Source organism: Capricornis sumatraensis, chromosome 14, assembly GCF_032405125.1.
Source record: "Capricornis sumatraensis isolate serow.1 chromosome 14, serow.2, whole genome shotgun sequence".
Classification (NCBI taxonomy): domain Eukaryota; kingdom Metazoa; phylum Chordata; class Mammalia; order Artiodactyla; family Bovidae; genus Capricornis; species Capricornis sumatraensis.
The window spans coordinates 38083990-38103618 of record NC_091082.1 but is presented as its reverse complement, the minus strand read 5'-3'; the positions used below and the strand labels follow the sequence as shown (position 1 = coordinate 38103618).

At 40.4% G+C, this 19629-nt stretch overlaps 1 protein-coding gene across 2 annotated transcripts in view; it reads left to right on the top strand.

Moving 5' to 3' along the window:
• The first annotated feature begins 5339 nt into the window (after window positions 1-5339).
• Window positions 5340-19629, top strand: part of SCCPDH (saccharopine dehydrogenase (putative)) — a 29165-nt gene continuing 14875 nt past the window's right edge. For both annotated transcript variants that reach the window (XM_068986291.1, XM_068986290.1), the window contains exons 1-5: window positions 5340-5614; window positions 7502-7614; window positions 12675-12755; window positions 14863-14992; window positions 17467-17516. In XM_068986291.1, coding sequence (XP_068842392.1) covers window positions 5425-5614; window positions 7502-7614; window positions 12675-12755; window positions 14863-14992; window positions 17467-17516 — 564 coding nt within the window. In that variant the 5' untranslated portion in view covers window positions 5340-5424. The remainder of the gene's footprint in view (window positions 5615-7501; window positions 7615-12674; window positions 12756-14862; window positions 14993-17466; window positions 17517-19629) is intronic.

Here is a 19629-nt window from a genome sequence, read left to right as displayed (position 1 = left end):
AGATACTAGTTAATGTGTAAGGACAGATTTTAATCAGTAATACATTATTACAGCTGGGAAAAGAGTCCAGTGTAAACTGAACTCAACAGAGGTGTCTGGACATTTAAAGAGATCAGGAGGGAATAGGGAGGGAGATGTAGTAGAGTCAGGGGAAAAAAATCACAAAAAGTGGTAAGCAGTTGGTCTGTGTGCCACCAATCTGGGCTTGCTAATCAGTGTTTACTGAAGTCAGGCTCCTACCCTTCCACTGAGGCTGGGAGACAGAGGCCCTGTCTTCAGGTGTTGGCTGCAACACATGGTACATTATTTTTGCAGCCCTGATTTTTCTCCTGCAGGCACTTTAAGGGAGTGTAGTGTCATTCTAGGGCTGCATCCTTGAGCTGTTATAAACTATGTCAGTGTTTGCCCAGGTCTTTGAAGGCCAAGGTTGAAGCCTAGTTGTGAAGAGGGCTCAGAGGAGTCTGGCTAGAATTTGGTCAAGGAGAAAAGCTTTGTTACCTAGCAACCACTCCCAGCTGATGGTCAAGGAGAAAAGCTGTTACCTAGCAACCACTCACAGCTGAATTCTCCCTTCTCACTCCCCTCCCCTGCTGCTTCCTACCCTTCACCCCTGAGCCTCAGAGGACAGGGTCTCCATCTCTGTGAAGGTCAGCAGCCTTGTCCACAAGTCAACCCATCTTCTGTTGTAGGGGGAAGCATCTTCCCCTTCTTCTTGGTGCTATGTTGGGGTTGAAATGAACCTCTATGCTGGTCCTTGGAGAGAAGGAATTCCTTGGAAATCAATCAGATAGAGGATTACTTTAAGAACAGCCTGAAACCTCCTACACTGTTGGTGGGAATGTACACTGGTGTAACCACTATGGAAAACAGTAAGGAGATTCCTTAAAAAACTAAAGACTTGCTGTATGATCCAGCAATCCCACTCCTGGGCATATATCTGGACAAAAGTATAATTTGAAATGATACATGCACCCCTATGTTCATAGCAGCACTATTTACCATAGCCAAGACCTGGAAACAACCTAAATGCCCATCAACAGATGAATGGATAAAGAGGATATGGTACATACCTACAATGGAATACTACTCAACTGTAAAAATTAATGAAATAATGCCATTTGCAGCAACTAGGATGGACCTAGAGATTATCATGCTAAGTGTAATAAGCCAGAAAGACAAATACCATGCTATTATTTATACATGGGATCTAAACTATGACAGAAATGAACTTATTTATGACATAGAAGCAGACAAATATAGGCAACAGACTTTGTGGTTGCCAAGGGGAAGGGGAAATGAGAGAGGGATGGACTGGGAGTTTGGGATTAGCAGATACAAATTATTATATATAGAATAGATAAAGAAACAAGATCCTATTATATATCACAGGGACCAATATTCAATATCCTATAATAAACTATAATAGAATTAATATGAAAAATAATATTTATATATATATATAGCAAATTACCTTGCTGTACACCAGAAACTAATACAACATTGCAAATCAACTCTAGTTCAATAAAGTAAATTTAAAAAAAAGAAAAGAGCTGACCTGGGACTGCTCAGTTCAGTTCAGTTCAGTCGCTCAGTCATGTCCGACTCTTTGCGACCCCATGAACTGCAGCACACCAGGCCTCCCTGTCCATCACCATCTCCCAGAGTTCACTCAAACTCACGTCCATCAAGTCGGTGATGCCATCCAGCCATCTCATCCTCTGTCGTCCCCTTCTCCTCCTGCCCCCAATCCCTCCCAGCATCAGAGTCTTTTCCAATGAGTCAACTCTTCGCATGAGGTGGCCAAAGTACTGGACTTTCAGCTTTAGCATCAGTCCTTCTAAAGAACACCCAGGACTGATCTCCTTCAGAATGGCCTGGTTGAATCTCCTTGCAGTCCAAGGGACTCTCAAGAGTCTTCTCCAGCACCACAGTTCAAAAGCATCAATTCTTCGGCGCTTAGCTTTCTTCACAGTCCAACTCTCACATCCATACATGACTACTGGAAAAACCATAGCCTTGACTAGACAGACCTTTGTTGGCAAAGTAATGTCTCTGCTTTTGAATATGCTATCTAGGCTGGTCATAACTTTCCTTTCAAGGAGTAAGTATCTTTTAATTTCATGTCTGCAATCACCTTCTGCAGTGATTTTGGAGCCCAAAAAAATAAAGTCTGACCCTGTTTCCACTGTTTCCTCATCTATTTGCCATGAAGTGATGGGACAGGAGCAGTGGCCGGGAGGAGTGACCCCACGTCCAAGGAGCAGTGGTTGCGTGGGCACAGGAGGGCCAAGAGGAGCTACTCCATGTTCAAGGTCAGGAGGGGCAGCAGTGAGGAGATACCCCTCGTACCAGGTAAGAGAAACCCATGTAAGATGGTAGGTGTTGCAAGAGGGCATCAGAGGGCAGACACACTGAAACCATAATCACAGAAAACTAGTCAATCTAATCACACTAGGACCACAGCCTTGTCTAACTCAATGAAACTAAGCCATGCCCTGTGGGGCCACCCAAGATGAGCAGGCATGGTGGAGAGGTCTGACAGAATGTCAGAAGAAGGGAATGGCAACCACTTCAGTGTTCTTGCCTTGAGAACCCCACGAACAGTATGAAAAGGCAAAATGATAGGATACTGAAAGAGGAACTCCCCAGGTCAGTAGGTGCCCAATATGCTACTGGAGATCAGTGGAGAAATAACTCCAGAAAGAATGAAGGGATGGAGCCAAAGCAAAAACAGTACCCAGTTGTGGATGTGACTGGTGATAGAAGCAAGGTCTGATGCAGTAAAGAGCAATATTGCATAGGAACCTGGAATGTCAGGTCCATGAATCAAGGCAAATTTGTAAGTGGTCAAACAGGAGATGGCAAGAATGAACGTCAACATTCTAGGAATCAGCGAACTAAAATGGACTGGAATGAGTGAATTTAACTCAGATAACCATTATATCTACTACTGCAGACAGGAATCCCTTAGGAGAAATGGAGTAGCCCTTACGGTCAACAAAAGAGTCCAAAATGCAGTACTTGGGACTGCTCAACACAAGAGCAAATCCTTCCAAGACTCCCGTCACCATAGATGGGTTTTGCCTGCTTCGATGTATTCTTTCTTTACCCAGCTTTCTTTATTCAAATTAGTGTTTATGAGATTCATTCATATTATTGTGTGTAACAGTGGACCAAAAATCCTGTCCAGGTGGCAAGAGGAACTGGCCTCAGCGGCAGGACTGCAAATGATCAGGGTGATCCCCACAGCTGCTCCCTAGCCCCTTCTCAAAGCCAGCTCCTGTTCCTTTTCAAAAAATTCTGATTATAAAGGTAATGTACTTCGTGTTTAAAACAAAAAGTTTAGGGACTTTCCTGGTGGTCCAGTGCCTAAGATTATGCACTCCCAATGTAGGGGGCCCAGGTTTGATCCTTGGTGAGGGAATTAGATCCCACATACGGCAACTAAGACCCAGCACAGTCAAAGAGACAAAAACAGAAGTTATTGAAGTATAAATAGGTTAAAAAGTGAAAAGTACAAGTCCCTTTCCTCCTCCCTAATTCATACAAACCCACTCCTCAATAATTATTGCTATTACTATTAACAATAACTAACATGTATTGACTATTTAAGATGTGTAAGGTATTTTTATGCATTTTACGGTTATTTTTTTTTTTTTTAAAAAAATTATTTATTTTTGGCTGTCCTGGGTCTTCCTTGCTGTGCAGGCTTTTCCCTAGTTGCTGAGAGCAGGGGCTTCTAGTTGTGGTGCCAAGGCTTCTCATTGCACTGTCTTCTCTAGTTGCGGAGCACAGACTCTAGCGCATGTTGGCTAAGTAGTTTCCACTTCTGGGCTCTAGGGCACAGGCTCAACAGTTGTGGTGCATGGGCTTAGTTGCTATGGAACCCTGTCTCCTGCACTGGCAGGTGATTTCTTTACCACTGAGCCACCAGGGAAGCTCCCCCCACAGCTCTTTTTAAAAATAAAGATTTGTCATATATTCTGCTAACATTTCATATTCATACAGTCAACTAAAAATTGTCACTTGCCATCTGGTTCTATAAGAATGGAGTCACTAGCCTCTGCAATCACTGACCTTCAACAACAGCCCCCCCACCCTCCCCCCCAAAAAAACACTCTGTGTTCTGGGAAAAGTCGGCAGAACAGATCTTCAGATAGTAGGAGATTTTATGAGCCCAATCTCTTACATTTTCTCATACCTAGAAAAGCACTCAAATCATTAACGGAGACATCTCTGCCTCCGAAGTAGCAGCAACCTTCTGCCAAAATGTGTGCTTGCTTCCCCTTCACTAAAGTCCCATATATACTGACTTCTCCCCACCTCTTCAGAATAGCTCCTCAGAGGCATCTGAGAGGCTGTATCCTGGACTATAGTCCTTAGTAAGCGGAGCTTCACCATTAACTGTGTTTTGCATCACCAAGGGGGGCGTCCCTCAGGTGACCGGAGGGCACTCAGACGGTGGAGGCGGAGCCTGCGGCAGAGGGCGCTGCAGAGTCGGCCCTGGGAGGGGGACCCATGTGTCCACCCTCTACTTCCACCTGGCTCAGCAGACACTCTCTAGGTAATGTGCTTCGTAACCAAACAAACAAAAAGATAAGGGTTTTCGGCGTGGGCAGAGTTCGCATCCATCAGTTCAGTTCAGTTCAGTCGCTCAGTCGTGTCTGACTCTTTGCGACCCCATGAATCGCAGCACGCCAGGCCTCCCTGTCCATCACCATCTCCCGGAGTTCACTCAAACTCACGTCCATCGAGTTGGTGATGCCATCCAGCCATCTCATCCTCTGTCGTCCCCTTTTCCTCCTGCCTCCCATCCCTCCTAGCATGTCTTTTCCAGTAAGTCAACTCTTCGCATGAGGTGGCCAAAGTACTGGAGTTTCAGCTTTGGCATCATTCCTTCCAAAGAACACCAAGGGCTGATCTCCTTTAGAATGGACTGGTTGGATCTCCTTGCAGTCCATCATGTTTTGGCAAACTCTCGCTTTGAGCAGCCTCTTCTTGCCAAAAAAAAAAGGAATAACTGGCTGCAGCCGCCGCCCCCTCCAGCCTACGGAAGAGCGAAAAGATGCGACACCTAAGGGACTCAGAGCTGTGTCAAACCATCGACGGGTCGGAGGATAGCCACCGTCTGCTCCCACCAACCTGGGAAGCTTGGGAAGCACAAAGCCCTCGCGGGCAGCTCTGGCGAACACTCGTGAGGAGTGGGCGTGGCAGCCCCCTGGGCACCCGGCGGCGTGGGCGGGGCCGTGGGCGTGGCTGTGGCTAAGCGGCGCGCGCTGGACTTCGGGAGCGCGGTGTGCAGGCGGCAGAGACCGCAGCGGCCGCGGCAGAGGCGGTTGCTGCGTCCGGTACTGTGGTCGCTGCCTGAGGCGCAGGCGCCGTGGGCTCAGCCCGCCCCGGGTCTTGCGTCGCTGTGGGTTCGTCATGGCGACCCAGCAGAGGCCTTTCCACCTGGTGGTGTTCGGCGCCTCTGGCTTTACCGGCCAGTTCGTGACCGAGGAGGTGGCGCGGGAGCAGGTGTCCCCGGAGCGGACCACCCATCTGCCCTGGGCCGTGGCGGGCCGTTCCCGGGAGAAGCTGCTGCGAGTGCTGGAGAGGGCTGCCATGAAGCTGGGTAAAGGGGGCAGGCTGGGACGTCCCGGGACCTTGGGCTCGGCCCCGCCGCCGCGGCTCTCACCCCCACGAGCCTCCTTCTCCCGGCTGAGGGGCTCCCGTCGCCTTAAATGAGCGCTTCTCTCCTTTGGGTGCCCCTCGAGGTTCCCAAACCTGCTAGAGGCCAGGAAGAAGAGAGCGATGCTTCTCATGATGTCAGAGCTTTTCCCCATTTCCTAAAACGAAAAGAGAGAAATCCCCCCTTCAGTTTCTCCCTTAGGGAATCTCCCGCTGGCGAAACAGGAACTTTAGTTTTTCCTTTCTGCTCCCTCCCCGTCTAGAGCCAGGGGTACCTTGTACCCTGCTTCCAGGGTTACAGGGCTGGAAGTTCTAGATACTTGATCGGATAGAACAGTAGAGCACTGGCTTCTTCAGCATTGTTTGTACTCTCTGCCGCGTTTTGGAAATGGGAGAGAAAGCTTAGGACTTTAATTGATAACATTGTTGTGGTTTTAATTTTTAATTTCATTTTTGCTTGTAAGAATTCTCCAGCAGTCCCTCTATTAAACCTTCCCCAACTTTTTTGGTGTGGTTTTGTTTGGGGCTTTTACTTACTCCTGCATTCATTGAAACATGTTTTTATTGAGTGGTTTTTTAAATGTCAGGTCCTATTCTAAATGCTGGGATTCAGATGAAGAGGAGTCACATACACACAAACACCCTAATCTCATGGCCCTTGGGTTGCAGGGAGACCTTTAGGTTAGGAGTCAGTTGCTTTTAACTGTAATTTTCCACCCTACTGCCCCTTCATACAGACAGATAGCACCTGTTAGAGTTCTGGATATTCTTCATTCTTCTGTTTAAGCTTCATCTCACTTCCTTCTAATTCTACACAGAGTCCTGTTATGGTGGTTATTTGGAACCTATTTTGTTTGTGGTTTGTACAGGAGATACCATGTAGGCTGACTCTTCTACAATTCTCCAGCTACCACTACCAAGTACAGAATCTTTCCCAAAGAGCTTTCTGGTCTTTCTTTACTTTTCCAGAAGAAATACTTTGATTATTAAAATTTCCTTTTAAAAATTCCTCCTTTTTATTTTGTTCAAGAAGATGGTACGGATACAGCCTAGTTGGCTACCATTTTCAATGCACACATCAAGTTACTGCAGGGAATACACCTTGACTCGTGAAACCTTTGTACTCTATTGATTCAGTTTATTCCAATTATTTCCTTATTATGAACCTAAATGTTCTTCCCTAGACTGTGTTTTACACTTCAATCCTCTTTTGTTTCATTATGTTAATATTAACTCCCTTCCACATGATAATTTTATCATATGTAGTTATTTAATAGTTGATAAGAAACTGCATTTATAATTCTTCCTGGAGAGGAAGACAGGAAAATCATCTGAAAACTTATAAAATTGGCATTTTACATAGAGTTGTCATTTACACATTCCTTTTGTTAGATTTTCTTTTAAACGTTAAGTTGTTTTATTAGGGAGCTTCTTCCCCAGTGGCTCAGTGGTAAAGAATCCCTATAGTGGAGCAGACAGGGGTTCGATCTGGAATATCCCCTGGAGAAGGAACTGGCAACCAACTCCAGTATTCTTGCCTGGGAAATCCCATGGACAGAGGAGCCTGACAGACTACAGTCCCTGGGATCGCAAAGAGTCAGACACGACTTAGGAATTATACAACAACAATGTGTTTTATTAACCCTTCGTATTAACTCCATTGACCTCATAGTCTTTTCCCTTTTTTAAATTACCTGTTTAAAAACTGTTATGTTTGAGAGGAAGAATTAGCTCTTAGTGCGTTTGCCATCACTGGTTATTATGAAAGGAAGATCTGGGAGATCTAATACTGTATTGGGATTTGCCTAAAACGATTTATTCTTTATTTCAGGAAGACCGACACTGTCATCTGAGGTTGGAATAATAATTTGTGATATCACTAATCCAGCCTCACTTGATGAAATGGCTAAACAGGCAACAGTTGTCCTCAACTGTGTAGGCCCAGTAAGTAATCTGCCCTTCTTTGTATCAGAACAAAAAATCTATTCATTTCTAGCAGAATCTGGTATTTTGTATTCCAGAGAAACATAAGGGCAAGGAACAGAAGAATTGATTCAGGACGTTAACCCCTTACGAGGAGTTTTTACTTCTCACGAGAAGCAAATGAATATGACCAAAGTCTCCTGAAAGAGGGAGTGACACTAGACTCTGGGATTGTTGCTGTTTGATTTAGTGGCTACAGCTATAACTGTTGTGTGCTATATGCCCCTTAACTAGAAAAATGAGCAGGTACCCACAATCTGCTTTTTATTTATTTTTAAAATTGCAGTGTGTACTGCTATATAACAGTGTATATGTTAACGCGTGTACAAAGAAAGATGTTTTAAAAGGACTCATTCATGTATTCAATAAATATTTATTGAAATATATATATAGAAAATACACAGAAAATATCTCATGAAGCTGATAGTCCAGTGAGGAGACAGAAAAATATGTTATAATAGTAGGTAAGTGACAGGTGCTTTGAAGAAAAATACAACAGGGAAGAGAGAGAAAAAGATTGGCACACCAGTCTCTGTTGGGTGGGTGGTCAGGGAAGGTCTCTATAGGAACTTTGCAGAGAGACCTGAATGCAGTGAGGGAATAAACCGTGTGTGTATTACTTTGCAGAGAGACCTAAATGCACTGAGGGAATAAACTCTGTGTGTATTGGAGGGTAGGGGGTTGCAGGGAAGAGCAAACACAAAGGTCGTGAGATGAGCATGTTCTTGGAGAGACGGAGGAATGTGAGAGAGGCCAGTGTAGTTGGGCGTGAACAGGGCAGAGAGGTGAGGAGTTAGATTGGAGAGATACCCAGGAGCTAGGTGGTTAGGTCTGAAAGGTCAAGGTTGGGGGTTTGGATTTTTCTTCTAAATATGACAGTTATTGAACGATTGAAAGCAGGTTGACATAATTTGATTTATGGTTTTGAAATTCTTTGGCTTCTGAGAGGAAAAATGGATGGTAGGGAACCAAGAGTAGAATGATGCAAGCAAGCCAAGGACAGGGTAGGAGTGTTAGATGGGGAGAGAAGTGGTTGAGTCCAGATATTCTGACAAGAGAACCTCAAGCAGCTGCTGTTGGCCTGGATGAGAAAGAGATACTTGTGGTCTGTGTAACATGGTGAATGTTGGTGACATTTACTGATCAGAGGAAGCAATCCTAATTGTCAAAGCATTTAGGAAATTGTTCATAATTTTGTTAAATGAAATCAGAAACTTTTTGATTGTCATAAAATATGTTTCTGTTGTTTATTTCAATTTATTTTGTTCTTGACTAGCTTAGAATATGGCTCTGTGATTTGTTGCTTGAATCACTGTCTTATATACATCCTCAAACGAACTTGTCCCTCCCTCCCCATACTCTGGAAAGATCCGAGCCCTGATTGTTCCAGCTCCCTGCTTACTCTTTACCTGAACATGTATAACCCAGTGTGGCTGGAGAAAAATGCATCGTGATGCTGACTGGTCCCACTTAAAATATGTGATTACAAACCTCATGTGCAGTCTCAGTACTTCCCGCAGTTCTGTTTCCCTAGGCTATTATCTCTTCTATTCTCTGAAGCAACAGTTTTATAACTTCTTTTTTCTCATACTTTTGACATCCCATTCCTTTTTTCCTTTTTTCTCACTCTTACCTGGTAACTTTCTTCCTTTCTTTGTCTCTTTCTTTCTTTCTCCTTCCCTTTCTCCCTCCTTGTCTCCCTACCTGTTGGGAGAATTTATATTACCTACTTACCTGCATTATACCTTGACTTTGCCTTACCTCCTTTTATAAGGAAAAACTGCCCCTGCTTCTGTTGGGCACCATATTCAAAGACTTTATAGTTACAGGTTTATAGTTACATGTGTTCTTGTTATCATCAAATTTTCCATCTTGATGGATTATTCCTCTCAACATACAAATGTGGGATTATATCTCTCATTTAAAGAAAAACTTCCCTAAGTTCTACATACCCTTACTCACATTTTTCTGCGCAAAACTCCTTGAAAGAGTTCTCTCTATTTATTGTCTCCTCTTCCTCACCTTCTTCTCTCTCCAGTCTTGTCAGGCTTTTATCCTTAGGCCTTCAATGAAACTACTCTGCCAACATCCCTGTCCTGTCAGATCCAGTTGTCAGTTCCCATTGCTCATCTTAGTCAAACCTCTCAGCATTTGTTCCAGTTGATCACTTTTTCCTTTCTTCATTTAGTTTCTAAATTCTTGCCCTTTCCTAGTCCCCCTCCCCCGCCCCCTAGCTTTTTATCCTCCTGTGAATGCCAGAGGCCTCAGAGCTTAAGCCTTAGAAACTCTTTTCTGTTTACATTTCCTGGACCATTTTTAAATGTGATTATGATTGTGGTAAAATGTATATAACATAAAATTTAGCATTTTAACCATTTTTAAGTGTACACTTTAGTAACATTAAGTACATTCACAGTCTTATAGAACCATTAGCACTTTATTTCCAGAACATTTTTATTACCCCAAACAGGAAGTGTAACTGGGCCAGTATTTTTTAAACCTTGTGAAATCAATTCAGTGGATTAAGACTAGGCAGTAAAAAGAAAATAATCAGACAGACTGAAGTAGAAAATAGGATGAATTACACATAATAAAGGTAAGTATTGGTTCATGAAGCTTTCATGTCAGGTAACATTTGTGTATGGAGTCACTATGTGAAATGAATTTCTTAGGGTCGTAGTCAGAAAGATTAGAAATCCATAGCTTTCAATACCGTCTGTATGCTGATGATGCCCACATTAACTTATTTCCACTGAAAACCTACCCCTTAAACTGGATCTAATTACCTTCTGAATGTTTCCAGTTGGACGGTTTATAGTCTTCTCTAGCTTTTTGCCTCCAAAACATTCTGCTCTTTAACCTCTGCTCTGAAGCTTGTTTTTACTTTGTAATATGGATTATTCTCCCAGGGTAGATGCCAGTTTGCTAGTTTTGGTGTCATAATTTGTTTCTTTGAAGGTATTTTTTAAGACCCATTTGTCTACTTTGTGAGGGTCTCTTTCGTGAGAACTAAATGATATCTGTGGAACTAATCAGTCATTTATAGATAAGCGGTATGTCAAAATAGACAGAAATGACTGAGTGAATACTTTTAAGCATTATTCTCTATGATCTTCTGTGCTCAGAAGTGGAGAGGGGAAAACTGCTTTTGAGAGAAAGATGATGAATCTGATTTTGGATGTATTGAAACTGAGGTGTATGCTAGATATTTTTAAGTTAAGACAGGAAATATGTAATGGAATTATAATGAAATTATTTTCTGTAAATAAGTGATGAAATCAAGATGAAGAGAAAATAGAGGAAGGAAAATGAAGCCTAAGAGAAATTAGTTTTGCCAAATGTTCTGTGCTTTTGTGGATCCTGAATTTCATGACAGAAGCTGCAGATGAGGCAACCTCATCAGTGAGCAGCTCTGAAGATAGGAGTTGGAAGTCATCAGCATACATATTTTAATTGAAATCCAGAAAGTAGGTGAGATTTTTCTGGGGAGAATGTCTAGGGAGGCAATTCTCTACCTCTAATGTACATTGGAGTCACCAGTGAGGCTTATTTATAATGATGGTTCCTGGAGTCTACCCCAGAAAACTTCTTACTGGAGGGCATTGGGGTGGGACTGAACAACCAGCAGGCTTAATGAGGGCCCAGGTGATTCTGACATAAGTAACTTGAGATATTTGGGGGTAAAATAATCAGGAGGCCAAGGAAGTCACTAAATGAGTTTCAAATGGATGTGTGTCAATATTACCTAAGATGGTCCATTGAGTCCAGGAAGAAAATAGAGCTTTGACTTTTATGTATGTTAAAAAATGTATATTAGTATAGTAATCCATGTCCGTGATGTGTAAATAAATTCATACAATTTAGTAGATGATGGATTTTAAAATCTGAACTTAGGTCTTGGTGCCTTGAAAGCCCTTGTTTGTTCCGCTGTGCTGTGTTGCCTCAGAGGTGGAGTGCTTCAGTAATTTTACTGCTGGTTAGTGGCAGAGGGTGAACTAGAACTTAAACACACTTTCCCAGTCCTGTCATTCCAGTGTCCTTTGCTGTTTTTAAGAAGGGGGCGAGAAGGCTGTGGAGTTAGGTAGAGAGGAACCTGTAAGCTACGTGAAAAGGTCAGTCCCTGCAGTGCCCTGTCTTGTCTTGTAAGTGTCCCTTTACCTGTTTCTTAAAGTCTAGAGGAAGCAGACCATCTCCATTCTCCATCTTTTGCTGTGAGGAATGAGAGAAGCAGAGGAGCTTGTTCTTCTCCTACCCTACCCTCAAAAGGAAAAATTCATCATGCTTCTTTTGAAATGGGACTGACTGATATATTAACTATTGTATAGTTTTAAAATGTGAAATTCCTTGAGTTTGAGCAACAAATAGTTTGGGAGATAAAATCACTCAGATTATCTACTGTGTCCAATATTAAACTTATCCCTTCCAAACCTCTTCATCCTGTTTTTCTTTATTTCTGTATTATTTCTAATACAGCCACTGGTTTTTGGCCTCCATGTCCTGCTATTCAGGAAGTCAGATCATTTCTTTTAATTATATCTCACCCTTAGTAAATCCTTCCCCTTCCTTAGCTTTGTCCTTCATTTCTTACTTGCCGTAAGTTTTGTTTTATAACGCCACAGGCAGAGTGATATGCCTGTGCTATAAATTTTTCATCACTGTCCTATTTCAAATCCTCCAGGAGGGCTCAGCAATGCAGAAAAGATAAAGCTCAGTCTTGATGGCAGGGCACTTAGGGTCGTTCCTGATCTGGCAAAGCCTTACTGTTCTTCAGAAGTGAGCTCAAATGAGTCACTGATTCTGTGAAACTTCCGAGTTTATCTTCAGTTAGAGAGAATTCCATCAGTCCTTTATTTACATTGTGAGTGTCAGTATATGGCAGTTATATTATTTTCTAATTCTCTATTTAGACTATTAATATTTGATTTCTTGATAACCAAGACTGTACCTCCAAAACTCAATGGTATCCCTTCATTTAAGCTTGCCAACTAAGAGTAAATTGTTGGCTTTCTTTATTCTCTCAGTACCGATTTTATGGAGAACCTGTAATAAAAGCATGTATTGAAAATGGAACTAGCTGTATTGACATCTCTGGAGAACCTCAGGTATGTAAAATGAAAAGAGAACAGAATTAATAATACAACTTCTGTTCACATGAAAAATGGTGCAATTTTGCGGACATATTTTAGAAGGTAATGATTCCTCCCTAGCATTTAAAGATGGTATTTCAATAAAAGCTTGAAGGAGAGCATAGCTTCATATTTTCTGAATTTGTTCCCAACAGCCTGATTTCTTTCAAAGCCTTTGTGTATAGTATGTGTTGATTTATATAACTACTGCATGCTGTAAACAGAATTAATTAAAATAAAACTTGCTCAGAGTCATACAACCATTAAGTTGAAAAGCTAGGACTTGAATTGAGGTTTGCCTGACTGCAGGGAGTGGAGTATTAGAAGAACAAAGCTACACTAGTTCCTTCATAACTAGAATCCCCTATGCTCCTAGAATCTCAGTCCTGTCATCAGTGGCCAGTATAGTGTATACATACTTAGAGCTTATCAGTTGGTGATACTGGAAAGTGCTGAGAAAGTGTAAATTACCAAGACTGATGCAAGAAGTCAGAAGCAGGAATGTAAGAAAAACTGACTCTTAATTAAAATATTCTAGAACAAAGAAAATGGTGAAAAGCTTCCAAGTTATCTTGTAAAATACTATGAATGTGGTATCAAAACCTAATAGTGATCCAGAAAGTGTGTACACCGAAAATCCAAATTTAAGTAACTCAGTTTAAAAAAAGGGCAAGGGAGGAAACGAGGCAAATCTCCTGTGCAAAAGAATTCCGTGTAATTCACATAGCTTCTGTGCCCTCAAGGAGGGTAAACATAACACCTGCCTTCTTATGTGTGGGCTGCACACAGTCACTTCCTTCCAGTGTATGGAAAAGACAAGCTTTACAGTGGAGAAGCTGGAGAACACTAGCTCAGCCAGGTATTCAGGGTCAACATCAACAGTGATAAATTATGTTGATAGTATGTACTCTCTTCTTTTAATTGAAGTACAGTTAATTTACAATATGGTGTTAGTTTCAGACGTATAACAAAGTGTTTCAGCTATATGTATTTTCAGATCCTTTTCCATTACAGGATATAGTTCCCTGTGCTATAGAGTAAATCCTTATTGTTTATCTATTTTATATTAGTGATATATCTTTTAATCCCATACTCCTAATTTATCCCTCTCTCCCACCCTCCCTCCCACTTTGGTAACCATATATTTGTGAGATAGTATATACTGTTGATATGACATCATGAAATGGCACTTTACTCCTGTGATCTTCCTCCCCAAAACCTATAACCTCACCATAGTAATGAGAAAATCATGAAATAAATTCCAGTAGAGGGACATTCTACCAAGTACCTGGGCAGTACGGTAAAGGTCATAAAAAGCTAGAAAAGTCTGAGAAACCGTCACAGCCAGAGGAACCGAAGAAGACATGACCGCTAAATGTAGAACAGTATCTTGAATGAGATCCTGGATAGAAGGAGGACATTAGGTAAAAGCAAAGGAAACCTGAACAAAGTATAGACTTCAGTTAGTAATAATGTATCAAGATTGGTTCTTTAATTATAACACATTAATGTGAAAGATGAAATGATAGGGTTAGCTGAGTACAGAGTGCCTAGGAACACTCTACTACTCAATTATTTCCCTGTAAATCTACAATTGTTTTAAAAAAGTAATTATTGAAAAACAGGCAAAAGAATTTGAACAGACGTTATTATCTTCTTGCATCCCCTCCTTTCTGACCATTCTTATCTTTCTGTTTACATATGTGCACAGGTATATGTTTGTAATGATGTTTATCAGGAAGATGTGATTTGGGATAGCTTTGTTTGGCGTTCTTTGTATATTTTTATATTAATTTTTCATAATAGCAATTACTTTTACATTTAAAAATAGTTCTAAAAAATGAATTAATTCAGATCAGCATATCTCTCACCTGGAACAGAGTAGGTATGTTTGCTGAATAAGTGCCGACTATTTTCACAGTTAATGTTTTGCTGCAGAGGCATCTTAGCGTTTTCACAGTTTAATTGCTTTGTTTTTTAAATTGTTTATATTTAAATTTGCTTTTTAATTGCTTTGCTTTTTATTATTGATCTAGATGTTTCTATGTAGGTCTGATTTAGATCTTTTGTCTTGAATCTTTAGTTTCTGGAACTAATGTATTGGAAGTATCATGAGAAAGCTGCAGAAAAGGGGGTTTATATCATTGGAAGCAGTGGCTTTGACTCCATTCCAGCAGATCTGGGAGTAATATATACCAGAAATAAAATGAATGGTAATTATTGATCAATAAGCAATAATGGAATTTAAAATAGAATAATTTCATGTTGGTAATTGTGATGAACTAACTCAAATCTGCTTGGGAAAAGAAACATAATTATTAATGGGTAATATTAAAACACATACTTTGTTTTAATATAACTCTGCATGTTAGAAAATGCTACTGACACTATTGGTTTTTGAGGTATGGATAGTACTATGTGTTCTAAAAGAAGGAATTCTCCATTTTTTGAATCTAGTTATGGTTATAGTTGTGGAAATCTAGTTGTGGAAAAATCTTTTAGCAAGCGTTATAAATTCAAACTTGCTTTGTTTAGGAATTATTATATCTTAAAGTATCATACTAAATTGAAAAGTTTTAATTTTTTAATGAACGAAGCTAGGAAGTATTGAACAAAGTTTTTGATGTCTTTTTTTTTTTAGCTCATGTATAAAAATGGAGACAATAAGAATGGGAAAAATTACTAATGTAGTAAAACAATGGAAGTTACTAATGTCATACATATACAAAAAAATCCTTTTAGAAGATGATCTGAAGCCCATAAATCCAGTTCTGTATAAACCATTCTAGAGCTTAAAAAGATGGAATGTGTTCCAGTTTATGTTAGAAAGGTAGCTTTGAAACCGAAGCTCAACACATGTAATGCACATGTGTACCATTTACTGATTTTAGATTTTTAGAAATTGAGGAATAGAATATTTTCTTAACATAGTGAATGTCAGAAAGCAGCAGCTAACATCATATTTAATAGTGAAACACTAGAACCATTCCTAATAAAGAAAAGGGCATGAATTGAGCATCTTTAAAATACTTAGTCTTCCAACCCATGGATCTAGTATATTTACATTTATTAAAAAACTTACTAAAAATCTTCATTTACTAAAAAAGCTTGGACTGTTTTTCATGATGTTCCTACTTCCCATTGAGGTTATTCTTAAATATTTAGTAGTTGTTATTTTGGATAGGTCCTTTTTTACTTTTAAAGGAGAAATACTACGTAGAGATTTGTTTTAAAACTTTTTCTCAATACTGAAACCAAGGAGTCAGCATTTTAGCAAAAACCCCAACTAATTGTTAATTCACGTGGTTCACATTTTATTACATACATACATATTAGGTGGTGCATGTTCTTCCTGTGCGTAGGGTTAGATCACAGAGCCATATATTCAGGCCACATTCTCTTAACTCTCAGAATCCTCTCCAGTGAGCTAGACTTTAATGATCTATTTTTGGTTTTGTCAGATATTTTAAAGTTGCTCAGTTCATGCCCTTCTCTTCCTTAGGAATGGTTCTAGTGTTTCATTATTCAGTATGATGTTGGCTACTGCTTTCATTGTGTTAGGAAAGATGTCTATGTGGCTTTAGTTCTTCTCTGGTGTAACATCGTCGTGGATGACATAGTTATTCATTACCTTACTCACTGTCAGCTTTCAAAGGCCTCATGCTTTTATTTTCTCTTGGAATTAAAACTGGGAATACTGTCTCTTAAGAAATGGATGTATTTCATTTTATCACGTTTTGAGAATTCGCTAGCCCATTATGTTTTTCTTTTGCCTTACTGCTCTCAGTAAGCTCAAAGACTAATTAAATTCTTAACCACTCTACATGTATGTTAGTCCTCATGGTTAATATAATTGATTTCTCCTCTTTTTTCCTGGCTTTGGTTTTCTACTTTTATTTTTACTGTCTACATTTTTATCTCAATTAAACAGCCTTACTTTCAGTATTTAATAAGCCATCACAAAGGCCCACTTTGGTAGGGTTTCTGTACATTTATTATGCTGCTAAGTCACTTCAGTCGTGTCCAACTCTCTGCGACCCCGTAGATGGCAGCCCACTAGGCTTCCCCATCCCTGGGATTCTCCAGGCAAGAACACTGGAGTGGGTTGCCATTTCCTTCTCCAATGCATGAAAGTGAAAAGTGAAAGTGAAGTCGCTCAGTCCTGTCCAACTCTTAGCGACCCTATGGACTGCAGGCCACCAGACTCCTCTGTCCATGGTATTTTCCAGGCAAGAGTACTGGAGTGGGGGGCCATTGCCTTCTCCAACATTTATTATAAGTCACTACTAATGCGCCTTCTTGAAAGCTTTCATATTGGAAAATGGAAGCATTCCCATAGGTGTAGTTTTGAGAACTGGTGGGCTTCCAGAATGAATGAGCTAAATTGTTGCCTTACTGGAAGAGATTTTTTGCAGTGTCAGTTTGACTGCTAGAAAACATTTTGTCTGTACCAGCAGTTAGTTTATGTTAAAGTACTTTTTTTCTGATAATTTTTCTGGCTTTAGCTGCTGCTTAAATCTGTTTACAGTAACCTAATAATACTGTTATAGCACAGATTTTCCTGATTATATCAGTTATAAGCTTAATAAAAATGTTTCCTAAATGAATAGGTATAGCTTATTATTATTTGTCCTGGGTTAATAGATTTTTATTTGATTTTACTTTTACCATTTTCCTCCTCTTTTAGGTACACTGACTGCTGTGGAAAGTTTCCTGACCATATGTTCAGGACCTGAGGTTAGTTTTTGTCTGTCACATGTTTTCTATGTTAATATGAAAAAACATTTTGGAAATGATACGTGCCTGTTAAAAAGATTTAGAGTAATTAAATTGTATACACAATTTTAATTTTTAGTGCATGAAAGTCACTATATTTAATTTTTTAAATTAAAGGTTGCTGAGAATTATTTTCACTTAAAATAGAATTTATTTAAAACAGTTGCACAATTCATTATATTAGAATGAGCTATCTTCATCCGAACACTAAGCATTTGTCATTGTTATGTGGTGAAATGTTGTCACCCTAGAAAATTATCACCATAGTGCAAATCAGTGCATTTTTATTATGTGCCTAACTTAGAGTTGGATGCTCTTGTGGCCATACAGGAAATATATGATGTAAATGTAATCTTACTGAATTTATGGTCTATTTGGGAACATAAGATAATTGCATTTTGGGGATAGGACCATGTTTTGTGGTAGTACTTTTATTGCCAATAGTACCTAACCCAATTCTGTGTCTATACTTGAGGCTTCATAAATATTTGTTCTCTTTAAAACAGATACTCAGTATTTCAGGTGTTGTGTAATGCAAGTATATGTAATAGTGCAAGATAGTGTGACATATAAAGGAACAACATGCAAACCCTTAAAGAGGTAATAACTTAGACTAGCAGGAGACAAGAATTGTTATCAAAGAGGTCAGGTGAAATACTGAAGGATTCTGAGACTGGGGAATACATCTACCTGGGAGGCCAGAAATCACGGAGTTTTTGGAGAAGCGGGGATGTGGACTGAATTTTAAAGGCTGGTGTGAGGAGGTGTAGATAAGGGAGAGGAGACAGTTTAATCAAGATGTGACTGTGGGATGGTGTGGTGGGCATTTTAAGTAATGGTCTGTTCCTTTGGATTATGGGTTCAGATTGGTGAACACAAAGAACTCTGTAAAACATGCTAAAATTTGTGTTACAAATAATATCTGCTAGAGTATCAGAGGGAAGGGAAGTGATAGTGGGACTGAGTAATTTGAGAGTGCCTCATAAAGGCCTAATTAAGTTGAACCTTGAAAAGTGAATAGCATTTGGAAGATGAGAGGCAGCAACCTAAAACAAAACCACAGAAATGAGAATGAAAGACATGCTTGGAACTCTGGGGAACATGAGTTATAGAAAGCCAACTCAGCCTGGTTTAAATAAAACAGAAAAGAATTTACTGATTCTTGTAACCAAATGTCTGCAGGTAAACAGTGTGGCTGGATCTGGATGTTCTGGATGTTATCAGAACTCATCTTTACCCCTTGTCCTCTTCGTGTCTCTTCAGTAATTCTGTATTCCTCAGTGTAGGCTCTCACAATGGTGGGGAAGTGCTGGCGGCCGCAGATACACATTGTACTTAAGGTTCATGATCTCCCAGAAACAGCTGGCTGAGTTTGAGTATGCAAAATTAGGGAAGATTACTCAAGTATTGGGTTATTTGGTCATTCTTGAGCCAAACAGTGAGACCTGGGGTATAATGGAGTACTCAGATAGCCCACAGAGAAGGCATTGGCAACCCACTCCAGTACTCTTGCCTGGAAAATCCCATGGACAGAGGAGCCTGGTAGGCTGCAGTCCATGGGCTCGCAAAGAGTCAGACACGATGGAGCGACTGCACTTTCACTTTTCACTTTCATGCATTGGAGAAGGAAATGGCAACCCACTCCAGTATTCTTGCCTGGAGAATCCCAGGGACGGGGAGCCTGGTGGGCTGCCGTCTATGAGGTCGCACAGAGTCAGACACGACTGAAGCGACTTAGCAGCAGCAGATAGCTCAGGCCTGGGTCATGGGCCTCTGGAGGGGGAATCATAGGGCCAAGCCCTTCTGAACACCATGGAACAAATTCCAAATAGGAAAGAGAGTTTTGTAAGTAGAAGACAGGGTAGCAGAATTAAAAATTCCCTGCAGGGGACCAGTGTAGAACTGACAAAAACAGATAACCACTACAGGGAGATAATGAGAAAATAATTAGAGCTAAAAAGCAGAGGCTTCTTGAAAGAGCAGCAGGAGATGATCTGTAACACAAAATGATAACACTGTCTCCTTCATATAATTGTTATGAAGATTAAATTAGTCAATGAATATAAATCAGAAC